Below are 19,961 nucleotides of genomic sequence, written 5' to 3'. Positions count from 1 at the left end.
CTATTTAGATTGACCTGTGTGTCCCCAAAGACATACATTAGTAGGGTTTTACCCTCACTTCCTGTTTGGCTATGTGACAGGAAGTGAATAATTTTGAATGCGAAATTGGCAAAATTTGGTAGGTGTCTTCACCCTATCAGGGGTGTAGACATCCCCCAAAACTTATAATCCCTCTGCAGTCTATCCCCAAGCAAAAATAAGAAAGGATTTTAATGAGTTTAACTTTGCAAAGACACATTCCTTAGTTCAATTGTGATGCATGTTAATGGCCCATTTAGACCTTTAATAGAAAGTCATCAGTTGCCTTTGACTCTAAACATTATTTTTGGCCAGTCCTAGAAATTTGCATCTGTTTTTCTATTAACCACTTGGTGTCTGTGCTATAGCCAAATGACGGCCACAGCGTGGACCTGAATTTCTGGGAGGCTGTCATAGGACATGAGACTCGGGTGATCACAGATCGAAGTAAGGGCCGATCTGTTTATTTTTTCTACTCACGCTGACAGCATGAGGATAGTAATAAAAGCTGATCACCGGCTTAGGTGCAAGGGACATTGGTCCCGAAGAGGCAATTCTGCCTCATCTGTGCCCGCCAGTACCCCCTTCCAGTGCCACCTATCAATGCCCACCAGTGATCCCAAGCAGTGCCGCCTCATCAGTGTACATCAATGAAGGAGAAAAATTACCTGTTTGGTATATTTTTGGATATTTTGATATTAAATTTTGCAAATTATTTTTAAAAATCTGTCTTTTCTTTTGTTTGAACAAAAGAAAAAAACCACACAGGCCTACTCCCCCCCGTGTTTCCGAGGGTGCTCCCAGGAGGGCACAATGACGCACATCTGGTGGACCTGTCCGAGGGTACGCAGGTTATGGATCAGAGTTTACTCCCTGCTCCGAAACATACTTTATGCTGATCTCAAAAAAGATCCATACGAAGCACTTCTCTGCAACCCAATAGCAGAGCTGCTTCGCCCGGAGCGCCAGCTGGCTCTGCATCTCTTTACTGCAACCAAACTAACGATAGCTAGGGCATGGAAGACACAGACACTAAGTTTTGAGGCAGTTAAAAATCGCATGGACGATATAATGGTTAATGAAAAGCTGACTGCTGTCCTTTCGGACACTTATGATAAGTTTCTGAAGGTATGGAGGCCATGGGTTGAATTTACTAAACCCACCAGATTTGATACCACCCTTCTCGAGATTTAATGCACTCTTGCTCCCCACCGCGAGGACCCACCCCCCCCCCCCTTTTTTTTTTTTCTTTCTCTTTTTCTTCTCCTCTTCTCTCCCCCCCCCCCCCCCCCCTATTCTTTACTCCTCCTTTCTTGGCTAATCTCAACCCCTAGTTCTTCTTTAACCTCCCTCTCAATGCTTTTACTTCTTAGTTGCACTTAAAGGGGTTGTAAAGGTAAAATTATTTTTTTTTTTAAAATAACAAACATGTTATACTTACCTTCACTGTGCAGCTCGTTCTGCACAGAGTGGCCCCGAACCTGGTCTTCTGGGGTCCCTCGGCGGCTGTTTCAGCTCCTCCCCGCAAGCATTCACCACCTTAATGCGAGCTCCCTCGCATGGTGGTGAGTGCTTGCGGGCGCGCTCCCGTGATACAGCCGGCGGCTATAGCTGCTTGCTGTATCACTCGGCCCCGCCCCCCGGCGCGCCGCGTCATCGGATGTGATTGACAGCAGCGCGAGTCAATGGCTGCGCTGCTTTCAATCCATCCACTGCAGCCAATCAGCGACCAGGCTGAGCTGCAGTGGAGATGACGAGAACGAGCAGCGAAGATTCGAGGCGTCAGGTAAGTAAAACGGGGGGGCTGGGGGCGGCGGTATTGTCAAAAGTTTTTTCACCTTAATGCATAGAATGCATTAAGGTGAAAAAATTTTTACCTTTACAACCCCTTTAAGAATCCATTTGGCCACAGGGAATAGCCTCGGTTGAGATGGTTACATGGATAGATATTCAGGACTATTTACAGTTAGGCCCCTGTAGAGACAATCTTTTCAAGTATTTGTTAAAAATCGAACGCAGTCCTACGATCGTTCCTGAAACCTTAGTATGTCCAACCACTTTCATGTTTCCAATGTAAAACTGTTTTCAGCCTCTGTTATACTTTTATTGTTTTGTTTTTCTTTGATTTACTAGCACGCTTATTTTACTTATAAGATGCTAAATTTTCTGTTATGTTTATTCATGATGCATTCTCTACACTGTTAGACTGTGAAAGTGCTATGACTATCAATAAAACCTTTTGTAAAAGAAAAAAACCACACAGGTGATCAAATACCACCCAAAGAATGCTCTATTTGTGGGAACTTAAAAAAAAAACAAAAAACAAAAAACATTTGGCTAAGTATGACCGGGCAATTGTCATTCAAAATGGATCAGCGCTGAAAATTGGTCAGGACAGCAGGGGGGTTTAAGTGCCCAGTAAGCAAGTGGTTCATTTCCATGCCAACTATGGATTTCTGTAATAAAGATGTGTGCCCGCTGTGTATACGGCATGTGCGTAAGCAAGTCGCACACATATGAACAGTACTCATTGTAAATAATGGGGTACAACTTGTGATGCAACTTTTCAGTCCCAAGTGGCCTTAAACTCTCTTTCCACTACTGCGAGTTGTTGTGCGACTTGACACATGTGAAGTCGCAGGTCAAGTCAAAACACATGTATTTCAATGTTCCCCCGTTCTAATTGGTGCAACTCCAAAAAAAGTTCTTGCACTACTTTGTTCCAACTTCAGTGCGACTTTTTCTCAGATGTTTTGAATTAGTCGCGTGGCAATAAGGCTCGGTTTCCACTATTGAAAGCCCAAAGTTGCATGCTTTTTGCCGCGAGTTTCCCCCAACTTTTTGCCAAAACTTGAAGCAATGCCTGTGTATTTTTGAGTTCTATGGACCTCAAGTCGCATCAAAGTGGGACCAAAATAGTGCAGGGACTACTTTGAAGTTGCTGCCACTTGAAGTCGCAGACATCTGAATGGTACTCATTGTAAATCATGGGGTAGAACTTGTGATGCAACTTTTCAGTCCCTAGTGGCATGACAAGTCGCAATAGTGGAAAACAAGCCGAAAAAGCACATTGTAAATCACGCAACTTTGGTGTTGAAATAGTGGAAACAGAGCATTAGGCTAAAGCGGTAATAGGAAGATGCACTGTAAAAATTACTTCTAATTGTAGAAAATCAAACCGGCTCTTGCACTGAATCTAATTTATGGAAGATCTAACTGATTGGCCAGTGTATGGTGACCTTTAAAGATATGAAAACGTGAATTTCTGGTGTTTAAGCCTCATACACACGATGGGACTTTGTACCCCGTGTACGGAGCCCGCTGTGCTCAGCGGGGGATCGCTCCGTCGATCCCCGCCTGGCAGGCAGATGACAGGTCTGTATCTGCACACTGTGCAGGGACAGACCTGTCAGAGCACCGCTCTCCTCTATGGGGGATCGGATGATGATGGACCGTAGAGTCCGTCATCACCCGATCCGCAGATGGATGGAAAAATAGGTTTTTCCTCCGTTACACTTTTTAGGATTGGAGTGGGTCGGATGTCAGCGGACATGTCACCACTGACATCCGACCCTCCATAGAGGTCTATGGAGTGTCTGTTAAGGTCCGTCCGTGTGAGGGGGGCCTTAGGCCCTTTTCACACTGGGGCGGTGCGGGCGGCAGCGCTAAAACGGCGCTATTTTTCGCACTGCTTTACGTTTTAGGGGGCGTGGTCAACATCACCCGGTGACCACGCCCCCTTATGCCGTCACAGTCCCAGCATGCCCAGGGACTGTGATGGCATAAGGGGTCGGGGTCACCACCTATATAATTCAGAGCGGAGCGCCCAGAGAGCATTCCAGCCAGAGAGAGCGTCGTGTCTACATGAGAAGAAGAGAAGAGGGAAGAAGGCAGAAGGCAGCAGACCGGGCTCCTCCGCTATAGCAAAAGAGCGGCAAAAGAACAGAAGATAGCGGAGGAGCCCGGCAGAAGACCCGGAGAGCGCAGAGAACAGGTCGAACAGCGGAAGAAGAGACGAGGGAAGAAGGCAGCAGACCGTGCTCCTCCGCTAAAGCAAAAGAGTAGAAGATAGCGGAGGAACCCGGCAGAAGACCCGGAGAGCGTGGAGAACAGGTCGAACAGCGGAAGAAAAGGCAGGAGACAGCGGAGAAGAACTGGAGAGACCCCCGAAGCCGGAAGAGGACCCCCCCGGAGCTGTCTAATAAATTACTTTAAAAACCTGTGCAGTGTGTTTTTTTTATTGGCACTTTTTCCCTAGGTGAATGGGTAGGGGTACCACGTACCCCATACTCATTCACATTGGGTGGGGGGCCTTTAATAAGGGGGCTCCCGGATTCCAATAAGCCCCCCTCCCGCAGACCCCGACAACCAACGGCCAGGGTTGTCGGGAAGATGCCCTTGTCCTCATCAACATAGGGACAAGGTGCTTTGGGGGGGGGGGAGGCCGCAGCGCGCCCCTTTTCCCCAAAGTACCCATCCCCCATGTTGAGGGCATGCGGCCTGGCACGGTTCAGGAGGGCCGGCCGGGCTGCGTGCTCGGATAAGGGTCTGGTGTGGATTTGGGGGGAACCCCCACGCCGTTTTTTCGGTGTAGGGGTTCCCCTTAATATCCATACTAGACTGAAGGGCCTGGCATGCACCCGAAGGGGGAACCCATGCAGGTTTTTCTCGCACTGCCTTAATAGGAAGATGTTTTTTTCCTATTGCAGCGAGCGCGAGATGTACCTCGCCGAGAACCAACGCGGTCCTATCGCGCTGGAAACATTCTCACGTGCAGGTACTCCTGTGTCTGCGCTGGTTCACACGCTGGATTAAGGATCTATCCAGTGCACCAATTAAGGTCGGAACCAGCGCAGTGCATTCATCTTAGTAAAAGACCCCCACTGTGTTGGATTCTAGGTTTCATGCACACTATAATCGAGGAGTGTAATCTCTCTAATGAAGCAGTACTAAGGTGTCACCAGGGGACACATCAGACAGGACCCTCAAATAAAAAAGGAAGAAGTGGCAAACAATTTGTTACAAGTCTAAAAAGAAATTATTTCCATAGATGATACTGTACAAACCAGAGCATTTTGGGGGCTTTAAAATTCACCCATCATCAGGGTTTTGGTAACTGATACAAAACACAATGCAAGAGGGCGCTTATTTTTTTGGTAGAAACAGCTTGACCTGCTTAGACAGGCTTCTAGATTCTAGTGTAAACACTCTTTGGGGCATTCAATACATTCCTAGCGACACTTATGGCTTGTACCAGATTCAAAAATCTCTGCCTCCTATTTCGGAAGCTTTACTGACACAATTGTTTACAACCGGTACAGAAATCTGTCGCCCACACTAACATTGGTAGTGCGAAGACATGTTGGAATTGTAAAGAGTGTCTGTTTTCAAAATTATTCATAACAATGGATACAATAAGCGGTTTCTATCATTTAGGAAGCCTCTTGCTTCATAATCTCCCAAATTACCAAAGCCCTGATAAAATGGTATTTGGAAGCTCTGTAAATGAATTGGTTTGTATCATATGAAGAAATAAACCTTTTTTCGATTTTTAATAGTGAGGATCTCCATCCTTCATTGTAGTTGAAAAAAAAAAAAAAAAAACTGACAAGAATTTTAACCCTTTCTTGAAAAAAAAAAACAAAAAACAGTTTGGTAAGCATTTAAAATGCGTCCAAAACTAAAAAACGCTTGCTGTTAACTTATGATGCCTGTAAGTGACTGCAGTATTTGATTTTTCCTTTTTTATCAGTGGATGGTATATAGAATCACAAATGCAGAAAGTAAAGTGCGCTTCCCACAGCAAGCAACCAATTTTTTTTTTCCCTACATTTGACTTTTATGACAAATTACTTTGTACAATTAAATTCTAATTTCACAAACCTTGTTCTCCTTGTATCTGCTGAGATCGGCTATGCAATATTCTTTAAATAATTTATCGTAATATTTTTTTGCAAGTCTCTTCTCCCTGTCAGCATAGAATACAGAAATTTCCTTTATTTCGCTGAGATAAGACAATTTTTCCATCCGCTTTTACATAGAAAATACATTTATATGGCATTAATGTTGTAAGGGAAAAACGTTAAGTAAGAAAAATCATGAATTTTTAATGAAAGCGATTAGATTTCTGTCTTTTTACATCTAGGATGCAGTATGTTCTGTTGGGTCAGCATGAAAAAAATTAAACCCAATTCTTTCCTTTTAGTTAACTGAAAAAAGAATTGTTGACTAAGTTGATTGAATTACTACTGCTGTGTACTGGATCAAATATGGATTGTGGTCAAACAGACAAATGAGAAGGGGGGGGGGGTCATAGTGGCCCTAGCTGCTATTGAGCCCCAAAGACAGAAGAATATACTGTTCATCATCTGAACCAGGGCTTCTAGGTCTTCCGGGTTTAGATTAAAAAGCATGTAAAAAGAAAAAAAAATCTGAAAGGTTACGTAACAAATTATTACCACCCAATACAATAAAATTATTAAAAGCTCCCAAATATATAATGGTAAAAGGTAGTCATGTGACATGTTAGAATTTATTGCTGACGTCTTGTCATAGGCCTGAATCATGTACCACTGTGGCATATTCTAGAGCTAGAGATTAAAAGACAGTAGGTAAAAAGCAGCTCTTTTTCCTGGGCTAAATGTATAATTGCCTTTAGTTACGTTTACAGCGCTGGCAAGCAAAAGGCAGTCTAAGGGCAGTAACATATGTGAATTTCCCAGAAGACATATATGGCCTCCCTGACAGCCCAGGTAATATGGTCATCTCTCTTTTGTAGGGCATACAATCTATGCAATAGGTTAGGTACAAGTCTAATTAATGGTGTCAGAAAAGAAACATTTAAAAAAATGAACTGGTATCCCCAACAGCAACCACCCCAACCTATAAGTAGCCATTGCATCAAGGAGCACATGGAAGGGCAACGCACGTCACAAACAAAAATTCCTAGCTCACTTACCAGATAGCCTGCAAGAAAACCAAATTGACCCTGTCTAACAGTTCAATTTAAAAACAAGGAGTTTAGTCGCACACATTTGCATTTGTATACTACGGTCCTAACTATCATTTTGAGAGTCTGACAAAGACTCTCAAAATTAAAGAATTAGGACCGCGGGATACACTGGGGTGCCTTGACGTGGTCACTGCGGGTTACACATATGTTTGCAAATGTGTGCGACTAAACTCCTTGTTTTTAAAGAGGAGTTCCGCTTAAAAAAAAAAAAAAAATTAAAAGTCAGCAGCTACAAATACTGTGGCTGCTGACTTTTAATAAATCGGACACTTACCTGTCCCAGGGTCCAGCGATGCGGGGGATCGAAGCCCCGCTCGTCTCCCCCTGCGCTCGGCGGCACCGGCATTTTAACTGTGGACGCCCGGCTGTGGCTTCACAGCTGGGCACCCACTGCGCATGCGCAAGCCGCGACTGGCCGCGCAATCATCTGGGACCTGTCACGTGTCCCAGATGATTGCCTAGAGGGAGGGGGGAGAGGTGATCTTCCTTCCTGCGCCGAAAGAAGTGACGTCAGGAGCCCAGGCGCTGAAGGAGGCAGATTTTGAGGGACCACATAGCAACAGGCATTATAATGTAAGTAAAAAAAAAAAAAAATTTTTTCAAATTTTTTTTTTTTTTTTTTTCAAGCACATTAATGACATTTTGTTTTTTGGGTGGAACTCCACTTTAAAGTGGACTGTTAGACAGGGTCAATTTGGTTTTCTTGCAGCCTAGCTGGTAAGTGAGTTGGGAATTTTTCTCTAACAGCAAGTAATAACAGTTTCTACATTTACTCCGTATACCATGGAGGGACTGTGCTTTGTATCTATTGCAACACTTCTAAAATTTAAAGATGCCACAACAATGGACACGTACATAAAATATTTTGTGCTTAGAAGGGCAATTCCACAATAAAAGCCCTTGGTTGCCATAGAGCAGTCAGACATACGGTATTTGAAATGTCATGCAAAACTTTATATGAGCCTATGCTAGCTGATTGGTTTTGTCACTTTTATCTGCTTCTTGCAGTACACTATAACCAGGAACACATAAGGACCTCTGACTCTTTTTGAACTTCCTGATCTGCACACTTCTTACAGGTCAGTGACCCCAAGTAGTGAAACCACGGGATCAGGTAAAAGGTAGGCAAGCAAGGTTATCAGAAGGAGGTCAGAAATACCAGCATAAACATCCCTCACAAAAAGCTTATGTTCAGTATTTTGGGACTGTGCATTCTCTGCACTCACACATTCTGTTCAGTGCAGAGTATAGACCTCTACAACCAAACAATACATACAGGGCTATGTGAATGTGTTGAATAGAGAGTGATGAGAAATGTCAGTGCATACAATAGAGAGATATAAATAAAACACACTCTCTCCAAGTACTCAGAAAATCAATGCCTTTGGTTCTCACCCCAGATAAACGTGTTGCAGCAAGTATAATTTTAGACACTTCTATATTTTAACACAGACATCAGGGTTAATTTACCAAGTCATTTCCTCTTCATCTTCCTCCTGCCAAAGGAATCTGTGGTTTTCTCGAATGACATCCAAGTCTGTTTTACGTTCCCCTCTGCCAACAGAAAGGGCACATCATGAACAAAGCAGCCAAAAGTATAAACCTCTACAAACACCACTAATAGAGTACTTATAAGAACCCATTTGTATCCATTTCTGCTACAGTGAGTGCAGATCCGACTAGGGCTGAAACAACTAATCGATTAATCGACAACTAATCGATTACTATTCTCATCGATTTCTATTTTCAGCCGATTAGTTGGCCTGCATACAGAATGCATTAATTGTTTACATATCAGGAAATAGTGCAGCACACATACAGCTCAGTACATCATCCATAGATGTCAGTAAGTGCCTGAGAACTTGTGAATGTGTGAGGAGCAATGCCTCATGGGACACGTAGTTCTGGGCAGGAAGTGAGTGGTTCTAAAGGCAGAAGTTCTCTTTACGTTGCTATTGGGGCACTCTATACTGTACTTAACGCACAGCAAAAAGGAGTGTAGAAACAGATCAAAAGCAAACTGCATAGGTGTGTACCGAGCCTTATGCTGGCCACATGGATCAATTTTCAGATGAGAATATTCATATGAAAAATCTTTGTACATTCGCTGAATGAAAGAAAGAATGTTGTTTGAAAATTTTACTTGCTTTTAACATTCTGTTTTAAAATGAATGTCATTTCTGAACGAAAACCACATACACGGTCTGAAAATTCCTTTGACCAAGAAGTTTTCTATTATTTCTAAATTTTCACATCATTGTGGTTGAAAAAGAACGTCAATTTGACCCCACTAACGATTCGAAAATCGAATGAACGTACGTTCTTAAAATGACATTTTTTTTTTTTTGTAGGAAGACATTGTTTTTGTATGGCCAGCATATAATATATTACAGTTCTGTTTGAGAATCTGCAAAACCATCTTTAACTTTTTTTTTTTCTTTAAAAATAAGATCTGAGTCCGACGATATTTACCAGATTCAAACTCTAATAGTATATACAGTATATCTCTTCTAATAGTATATACAGTATATCTCTTCTGTTATTCTCAGAGTGGATTAGAGATTTTGCCCTTTAATCATATAGTTGGTTATTAATATTTACCATTGCATAGAGATACTTAAGAATAAAATGCCTTTTTTTTTAAACTTTACATATTAACTAAAATTATACACCACACTTTTTTTTAAGGTTATTAACCGAATAATCGAAACAATAATCAGCCAACTAATCGATGAGAAATCTATGAAAGTAATCGTTAGTTGCAGTCCTAGATCCAAGTTAAACTTAAGGTTGCACCGATACCACTTTTATAAGACCGAGTACAAGTACCGATACTCTTTTCTAGTACTCGCTGATACCGATTACCAATCATCGTCATACGACAGTGGCAATAATATGCAGCACTGATAGGCGACATGTTTTTTTTAATTTTTTAAAATTATTTTTGCAATTTAACAATTCTTTCTTTCTTTATTTTTTTATTAGCCCTGTTGGGGGGTGGCTTTGGTGGGATATCAGGGATCTAAACAGACCCCTGACATCTCTCTTTTAAGACAAGGAAAGGGACTGAGGGCACAGATTCCCCTGTCCCTTTTTTCTGCAGCCTCAGCTGCACTGAAGAGGAATGAAAAGGAGACAGAGGCTCCTGTTCATTCATAAACCGAAGCATCGTAAATGCAATTTATGATGTTAAGCTATGAATGGACAGAGTCTGTGATCACTGACTCTGTGCATCCAGAAAAGGAAGGAGCCAGAAAATAACATATATAATCGGCTCCTTCGTCTACTCTCCATCCTGACAGATCTGGTACGAGGGGGTAACGGAGGAGGACCTGGAGAGTTGGAGGAGCACACGGAAGACACCAGGAGCCAGAGGAGGACACCAGGAGCCGGAGGACGACACAGGGGACAGTCAGGGATGATCGGTGCGGCGGTGGGGGCAGTTATAAGCACCAATCTCCCTGTATAGCTTTCAATAAAGAAGCTGACAGCCACAGAAGGGAGGAGGAGGAGAAGCATCCGTCAGCTGCTTTATTGAAAGCTTTACAGGGAGATTGGTGCTTAGAACTGCCCCCACCTCTGCACTGATCATCTGTGAGGCTGCCCGGCCCCCCTGCTAATGCTGAGGACACCGGACCCAGTACAACAGGGCTGGCTGTACTGGCCTATCAGCGGCCCTGCCGGGAGGTATCGGATTAAGCATCAGTGCATTTGCACGAGTACAACTACTCGTGCAAATGCTCGGTATCGGCACTGATAGTTAAACCCTAGTTAAAACTGTCTTCAGAAAATCTTCTGACTTTCAAAGTTACCCTGTCATCAGGTGACATTCTGCGGTTTGAGTATACTGTATCATTAGAATGTATACATCTGGCATTTATTCAAGCTCCTATTAGCCTGCTAATTCATCTCCCCATTTGCCCATAATTCTCTTCAACATCCAACACTTTTGGGAGTGTCAGGGGCATTCTCAACTAGAGATAAGCTTGAGCATCCTCTGAACCAATCCCTAGCCAAACTCTGAACTCACGCTCTTTCTACTTTATAAGACAGTACTGTCCCCCAGCTCACTGAAACAGCAGGCTGCAGGATGAGACTCACCTGGGCCACAGCTCCTTGGAATACACAAACAGCATAAGTTCACCTACAGATGAGTTTGGAGGATGTCCAAGGAAAAAGGTGAGAAGGAGGGGTTTTCTCAGCTAAGCACACTCTCCTCCATGCATGCTTGAGCAAAGAGCAGATAGATTCCAGGAAGTAAATGCTACATGAATCATTTGCCCTTACTCAAGAAGGCCACAGCCAGAAATGCTAGGGGGTGTTTTTCAAAGTGATTACTCAAAAAAATTAAAGCATGGAGACATGGATAAATGGGGGAGTTTGGTTTGAATATTAAAAATGAATTAAATAGTGTCTGTTTGTGGTGCTCAGATGCAGTGAAGATCCGCTTTAACACAGGCAAAATTTATAAGTTCTGTGGGTTAAAGTTAAGCCATTTACATACATACTACTTTCATACATTCAAAACATATATTCAGTCTGCAAAATGTTAAAAAGTATTTAATTTGGCTGCTACAGGAAGCGTAGATATAAAAAGGTATAAACTGTATTTGTTACATAAATGAATGGACTTACTTTGAAAGTTTGAAGTCTTCCAGTTTTCCTCCATAATACAATATATAATCATTCACAAACTTTTGATGTCTGGCAAACTGCAATGTTTATAGTTAATTTAATTAACAATGTTTTCATTCAGTTTATCTGGGAGACAAATAGCACTACATTGTAATCAACAGATAGATGAGATAACCCATGAATATTCTAGATTACAGGGACATGCAATTAGCGGACCTCCAGTTGTTGCAGAACTACAAGTCCCATGAGGCATAGCAAGACTCTGACAGCCACAAGCATGACACCCAGAGGCATGATGGCACTTGTAGTTTTGCAACAGCTGGAGGTCCGCTAATTGCATATCCCAGTTCTAGAAGCTAGATTTCTCTTTGTGTTATAAAAAAATAAAGAAAATATATGTATTCATGCCCATTTGGGAACTATAAACTAGCATAATAGTTTTCCATTTTGAGATTGATTGATAGATTGATTTATGTGTAGAGACAAATAGTCTGCACTGTGCATGGCTATAGCTGCCTGAGCACACAAACTTTAATGGGGAAAAAAGGGCACCCAAGAGGCTCTGTATCTTTGATGCAAGTTTAAACAAGGCAGTAAGAGGGCAAGAATAATTTGAAGAGCCCATTGGCTCAGGTTAGGCTGCTCACAACAGGTAAGGCTACCCTACTGTGGGTGCTCCAGCAGGTTACTTGGAAAAGACGAGCACCATATAAGATTCCTGGCCAGCAGTATCTTCATCAGCAATCAAAATAACTGTCCACAAAATGGAATTTGCAACCAGAGATTTCCATTTAAATAATGCTGTGTGTTCTATCACACTTGCAAATGGGGCCATTTGTGATGACCTGTGGGAGACTCCGCCAGGTTCCTTGCCATTAGATGTGGACGTGAACCCTTATTAAAAGCAATGGGAGCTGGACAGTACCTTCAGCTATTGGTGAGCATTTGCATGTAATCGCTCATGCAGCAATAGCCTATGGATAAATGTCCCTGGATGCTCATGCAGCGATAAACTGCAGATGATCCAACCCTGGACAATTATCTACTGATTATCAACCCTGGATGCAGGCAGTCTGCATTCAGGAACAATCATTCACAGGTCATCATTGCATGAGGTTATCAAATGTGAACGCCCACCAATAGCTGCAGTTACGGTCAGCTCCCATTGCTTTTAATGGGGCTTCACACATGCAGCTAACCACAGGGTAGCCCGCTAAGTTTGTTGCAGGTAATCACAAGTGGCCCCATTTGCAAGTGCGCATGGATACTTAAGGATGTCATGATAAAAGGTAGTATACAGTATACTTCATATATAAAAAGTGATTGTAAAGTATTTTTATTAAAAAAAAAAATAATACTTACCTGCTCTGTGCAGTGGATTTTCACAGGGCAGGCCCGATCCTCCTCTTCTCGGGTCCCTATTCTGTGCTCCTGGCCCCTCCCCTCCTGTCGAGTGCCCCTACAGCCCCCAGAGCTGTGTGTTTGGCCCCGCCCCTCTCTCTCCTGATTGGCTAACTGACTTTAATTGACAGCAGTGGGAGCCAATGGCATCGCTGCTGTGTCTCAGCCAATCAGGAGGGAGTGCCCCGGTAGGCCAAAAGACTCGTGGACATAGCTAGACAGAGATGGGGCTCAGGTAAGTATTAGGGGGGCTGCTACACACACACACACACGAGATTTTTTATCTTAATGCACTAAGATAAAAACCTCCTGTCTTTACAACCCTTTTTAAATACAGTTAAATCGATGATATTTGTTTTTTGATATTTGAGGCAATACATTTAAACCACTTTCTAGAGATCTATTTTCACTTTGACATATAAAAGTCTATTTCTGTCAAATAGCGTAGAAAAAAAACAAAAAAAAAAAAAATTGTGATTCAAAAGTTCTATGACAATAAAACATAAAAAAACTCCAAGAGGGTGAATACTTTCTATAGGAAGCATACATTTCTTTGGTTTAGTATTTTTAGGAGTTTTTTTTTCCACCAATTAAAGTATGGAAAAAATTGACCTCTGACCTTAAAGTGAATCTGTGCCTTACCTATACACAGAGCAAAGAAACTGGTTCACTTTAAATTGACCCTCCTCATATACAAAACACACCTACTTTCCTTTTGTTCCCTTGCCACTCAGTTCACCAACTGAATAAGCCCACACAAGATGTGATGTTGAGCTACAGCTCACACAGGGATGTGGACTCCCTGCGTGACAATGCTGACTATTAACTAAATGAGCAAAGAACAGATTTACTTTACCCAACTCTCTGGTGGACCCATGCACCTTAAAAACTTAACGTAATCCCTAGATGTGACCCTCCACATTTAACCTCTCCCGAACACTTGACCCACAAGCTGAATCTCTCATCCACGATAACAGCATGAATGGAGAATTCTCCACTGCTGGCTATTCTATTTAGACAGCTGTAACTACCTTATTATATTGTGCTGTTGAACAGTGACTGCATGTGAAAGGATTTAGTCACTGTGGGGTTGATTTACTAAAAATGAGAGAGTGCAAAATCTGGTGCAGCTCTGCATAGAGACCAATCAGGTTCCAGGTTCTTTGTCAAGCCTTAATTGAACAAGCTGAAGTTAGAAGCCGATTGGCTACCATGCACAGCTGCATCAGATCATCACTCTCCAGTTTTAGTAAATCTCCCAGTTTGACCAAAAATGTTACCCCAGCTCACTTGATTTTGTAGGTTTTTAGCCTACAGGGATTCTCTGTTAAGCAAGACAGAAAGCTGGATGAACCCTCTGAACTTTCTCTTTTATTTAAAATGTGAGATTTGCCAAAAGCAACTTGTTTATTTGGATGTGAAGATGAGGAACAGTTATCTGAGCCTAGGCCTTTGGTGAGCTCATCATGCTCTGGACAACATTATTTAATAACAGGATATGATGTCATCTTTATTTTACAAATTCAGAACACATTTTATGGCTATTTTTACATTTCATATTGCTAAAAAAAAAAAAATTACAACTGCTTTCAGAATTCAACCTGGGGGGGGGGGGGGGAATAGACCCTCCGTCTGGTTTTCTATGCTATTACTATACAATTGATACTTTTCTACATTGAAAAAAACAAAAACACATCTAACACATCTATCTATCTATCTATCTATCTATCTATCTATCTATCTATCTATCTATCTATCACACACATATACAGTGGATATAAAAAGTCTACACGCCTTGGTAAAATATCAGGTTTCTGTGATGTAAAAAAAAAAAATACGACAAAGATAACTCATTTCAGAAATTTTTCCACCTTTAATGTGACCTATGAACTGTACAACTCAGTTGAACAGCAAACTGAAATCTTTTCGGTGGAGGTAAGTAAAAATAAAAAAAAATAATATGGTTGCATAAGTGTGCACACCCTTAAACTAATACTTTGTTAAAGCACCTTTTGATTTTATTACAGCACTCAGTGTTTTTGGGTATGAGTCAATCAGCATGGCACATCTTGACTTGGCAATATTTGCCCACTCTTCTTTGCAAAAACACTCTATATCTGTCAGATTGTGAAGGCATCTCCGTGGCACAGCCCTCTTCAGATCACCCCACAGATTTTCAATCGGATGCAGGTCTGGGCCATTCCAAAACTTTAATCTTCTTCTGGTGAATCCATTTGGATGTATGTTTTGGGTCGTTCTCATGCTGAAAGATGAAGTTCCTCTTCATGTTCAGCTTTCTAGCAGAAGCCTGAAGGTTTTGTGCCAATATTATCTGGTATTTGGAACTGTTCATAATTACCTCTACCCTGACTAAGGCCCCTGTTCCAGCTGAAGAAAAACAGCCCCAAAGCATGATGCTGCCACCACCATGCTTCACAGTAGGTATGGTGTTCTTTTGGTGATGTGCAGTGTTGTTTTTGCGCCAAACATATCTTTTGGAATTATGGCCAAAAGGTTCAACCTTGGTTTCATCAGACCACAACACATTTTCCTACATGCTTTTTGGAGACTTTAGATGTGTTTTTGCAAAATGTATCCAGGCTTGGATGTTTTTCTTTGAAAGAAAAGGCTTCCGTCTTGCCACTCTACCCCATAGCTCAGACATATGAAGAATACGGGAGATTGTTGTCACATGTACCACACAGCCAGTACTTGCCAGATATTCCTGCAGCTCCTTTAATGTCACCGTAGGCCTCTTGGCAGCCTCCCTGACCAGTTTTCTTCTAGTCTTTTCATCAGTTTTGGAGGGACTTTCAGTTCTTGGTAATGTCACTGTTGTGCCATATTTTCTCCACTTGATGATGACTGTCTTTACTGTGTTCCATGGTATATCTAATGCCTTGGAAAATCTTTTGTACCCTTCTCCTGACTGATACCTTTTAACAATGAGATCCCTCTGATGCTTTGGAAGCTCTCTGCGGACCTTTGCTTTGCTGTAGGATGCGGCTAAGAATATGTCAAGAAAAACCTACTAGAACAGCTGAACTTTATTTGGGGTTAATCAGAGACACTTTAAACGATGGCAGGTGTGTACTGACTCCTATTTAACATGAGTTTGAATGTGAGTGCTTAATTCTGAACAGAGCTACATTACCAGTCATAAGAGGGTGTGCACACTTATGCAACCACGTTATTTTAGTTTTGTATTTTTACTTTCCTCCCCTAAAAGATTTCAGTTTGTTTTTCAATTGGAGTTGTACAGTTTATAGGTCACATTATAGGTGGAAAAAGTTTTAAAATGATATTTTTTTACATCACAGAAACCTGACATTTTAACAGGGGTGTGTAGACATATACATTATATATATATATATATATATTCATACATACATACACACATATACATACATACACACATATACATACATACACACACACACAAAATATATATTATATTTTATCTCACAAAAGAGAGTACACCCCTCACATTTTTGTAAATTTTTTTTATCTCTTTTCATGCATGGGACAATACTGAAGAAATGACACTTTGCGATAATGTAAAGTAGTGAGTGTACAGCTTGTATAACAGTGTAAATTTGCTGTCCTCTCAAAATAACTCAACACACAGCCATTAATGTTTAAACCACTGGCAACAAAAGTGAGTACACCCCCAAGTGAAAATTGGGCTCAATTAGCCATTTTCTCTCCCCCGTGTCATGTGTGTTTGTGTTACAAGGTCTCAGGTGTGAATGGGGAGCAGGTGTGTTAAATTTGGTGTTATCGCTCTCACTCTCTCATACTGGTCACTGGAAGTTCAACATGGCACCTCATGGCAAAGAACTCTCTGAGGATCTGAAAAAAAGAATTGTTGCTCTACATAAAGATGGCCTAGGTTATAAGAAGATTGCTAAGACCCTGAAACTGAGCTGCAGCATGATGACCAAGACCATACAGCGGTTTAACAGGACAGGTTCCACTCAGAACAGGCCTCGCTATGGTGGACCAAAGAGGTTGAGTGCACGTGCTCAGCGTCATATCCAGAGGTTGTCTTTGGGAAATAGACATATGAGTGCTGCCAGTATTGCTGCAGAGGTTGAAGGGGTGGGGGTCCGCCTGTCAGTGCTCAGACCATACACCGCACACTGCATCAAATTGGTCTGCATGGCTGTCGTCCCAGAAGGAAGTCTCTTCTAAAGATGATGCACAAGAAAGCCCACAAACAGCTTGCTGAAGACAAGGGGACTAATGACATGGATTACTGGAACCATGTCCTGTGGTCTGATGAGACCAAGATAAACTTATTTGGTTCAAATGTCAAGTCAAGTGCGTGTGGCGGCAACCAGGTGAGGAGTACAAAGACAAGTGTGTCTTGCCTACAGTCAAGCGTGGTGGTGGTGGGAGTGTCATGGTCTGGGGCTGCTGGCACTAGGGAGCTACAGTTCATTGAGGGAACCATGAATGCCAACATGTACTGTGACATAGTGAAGCAGAGCAGGATCCCCTCCCTTCGGAGACTGGGCAGCAGGGCAGCATTCCAACATAACGACCCCAAACACACCTCCAAGACAACTACTGCCTTGCTAAAGAAGCTGAGGGTAATGGTGATGGACTGGCCAAGCATGTCTTCAGACCTAAACCCTATTGAGCATCTGTGGGGCATCCTCAAACGGAAGGTGGACTAGTGCAAAGTCTCTAACATTCACCAGCTCCGTGATGTTGTTATGGAGGAGTGGCAGAGGACTCCGGTGGCAACCTGTGAAGCTCTGGTGAACTCCATGCCCAAGAGGGTTAAGGCAGTGCTGGAAAATAATGGTGGCCACACAAAATATTGACACTTTGGGCATTTTCACTTAGGGGTGTACTCACTTTTGTTGCCAGTGGTTTAGACATTAATGGTTGTGTGTTGAGTTATTTTGAGGGGGCAGCAAATTCACACTGTTATACAAGCTGTACACTCACTACTTTACATTGTAGCAAAGTGTCATTTCTTCAGTGTTGCCACATGAAAAGACATTATAAAATATTTACAAAAATATGAGAGGTGTACTCACTTTTGTGAGATACTGTTTATATATACACACACACATATAAATAATCAATCTATCTATATCTCCATCCAAATTCTCTTTTTTTTGTTGTTGTTTACTATACAAAACATTTTTCTAAATTCCTAAAATGTTTACAGACGTGCAGTTTGTTCTCTCTACAGTTTGAAAAGGGTATTCCAGAATAAACAACAATTACATTTAATGTCACAACACAGCCAGTGGAGGGTTTAATGATGGCCCTGGAACTAATAATTACTTGACTGGATGTTAGGACGGCAGACAAAGGATACGGCATCCATTGATATTAGATGAAATCGCCGATTTCGCGCCTCCTCCCTAGGTTTGTGGAAAGCAAATTACATGTTAGTCTATACAGTGCCGCCAGTTATTACGGAATTAGATAAAGATAATACCATGGTGTTCTTTACCTGTCCCATTCCTCTGCTGCAACCCGCTTGTGTGCCACCTTCCCATGTTTCTCTTTCTGGAATGGCTTCTTAACCAAAGCTTCATCTTCTTTACTGCTGTAGTGGCACAAATGAGAAGTTAGTACAGGATTATCTATGTGTAAAGGCCAAAACGTAAAAACCTGCCATGACACTGGACAGATATTATAGATCACAGAAAAGTATAGAAGAATGCCAATTTTCTTTCTTTAAGCCTAGCCACAGGTGGGAAGACATCTGCCTGACTCATGTACGCGCTGAAACCTGTCCCTCTTCCTTCTGCAACTCCCCTGAAAAAAGGATATTGGCAAGGCTATACACACAGAAAAAAAAAAAAAAAGAGCAAAAAAATGTTTAAATACAGATTAAGTCCCATTTTGAAAGGTGGTAATTATTTCCTCTATGGGTATTGCTAAGATGTAAAACAAAAACAAAGAAAAATCCGAGTTCAACTTGCCAGCCAGCTTGCAACAACCACCCGAATTGTCCTGTCTAACAGTTCATGTTAAAAACAGGGGTTTCGTTTGCACACATTTGCAAATAAATGCGTAAGATGCAGAGGCCGCGACAAGGCACCCCAGTACCTGCAGTTCTAACACTATAATTTTTTTTTTTTTTATAGTCGCAACTTCCATGTGCTTCTAAGTCCAGTTATAGGTTGGGGCAGTTGCCGTTTGAACTGTAGTATTGCTAAGGTGGCCCGATTCTCCTCCTTGGGCCCTTGTCTTGGGCTCTGTATTATAATTTAAGTTACTGATTATTATTATCATCTGTAAAATCAAACTTTCCAAACTCAAAAACAGTCACAGGCATGGGAAATCATCAACCTGCATATTGTCAGATCAACAGACAATCTTGCTGGATTCTCACACTGAGCAATGGTAAATATTAATATCCCATGTACAGTGACCATCAATGTAAGGAGTAATTTTACCTTGACGTTCAAGGGGGATTTTCTCTACCTACATCTAGTAGTGTAAGTGGACAAGGGGGAATATGCACAGCCTGTGTTTATTTTTAGACAGTTCTATACACAAGTAAGGACCTCTCCAGTACAATATCTATATTTTCATACCAAAATTATACCACAGTTTACATTTTGACTTTACACAAACCATTCAGGGATGAATATATAAATAAAATCACTTGATTTTTATTGCACCATTTTAAAAATCCAGCACAAAACATTAAAAAGTTGCAGCCTTATACATTGTTAATGCCTTTGTACATTCAGTTTCATTCCATATGGTGTGCCTAGCCCCATTGCCTAAATATGTACTCATTTACATCTTTTTATCATAACCAGTCAATTTATGTGTAACATAGTTATGGCAAATGACAAGACTGGCATCCCATCTCCAATGCCTCAGTCCTCATATGAAGAGCTGTAAGGCTGGGTTC

The 19,961-nt window shown here is 41.8% G+C and overlaps 1 protein-coding gene across 2 annotated transcripts in view; it reads right to left on the bottom strand.

Annotated features, from left to right (window-relative positions):
* LOC141105868 (protein FRA10AC1) overlaps positions 1-19,961 on the bottom strand; it is a 96,672-nt gene that overhangs the window by 47,995 nt on the left and 28,716 nt on the right. For both annotated transcript variants that reach the window (XM_073596023.1, XM_073596024.1), the window contains exons 3-7: positions 18,543-18,638; positions 18,405-18,450; positions 11,666-11,742; positions 8,501-8,584; positions 5,902-5,986 (exon numbers count right to left, since the gene is read on the bottom strand). In XM_073596023.1, the coding sequence (XP_073452124.1) occupies positions 5,902-5,986; positions 8,501-8,584; positions 11,666-11,742; positions 18,405-18,450; positions 18,543-18,638 (388 nt within the window). The remainder of the gene's footprint in view (positions 1-5,901; positions 5,987-8,500; positions 8,585-11,665; positions 11,743-18,404; positions 18,451-18,542; positions 18,639-19,961) is intronic.

Source organism: Aquarana catesbeiana, linkage group LG08 (assembly GCF_042186555.1).
Source record: "Aquarana catesbeiana isolate 2022-GZ linkage group LG08, ASM4218655v1, whole genome shotgun sequence".
NCBI lineage: Eukaryota > Metazoa > Chordata > Amphibia > Anura > Ranidae > Aquarana > Aquarana catesbeiana.
Note: the sequence above shows the minus strand (reverse complement) of the source record. Positions and strands in the feature narration are given on the sequence as shown.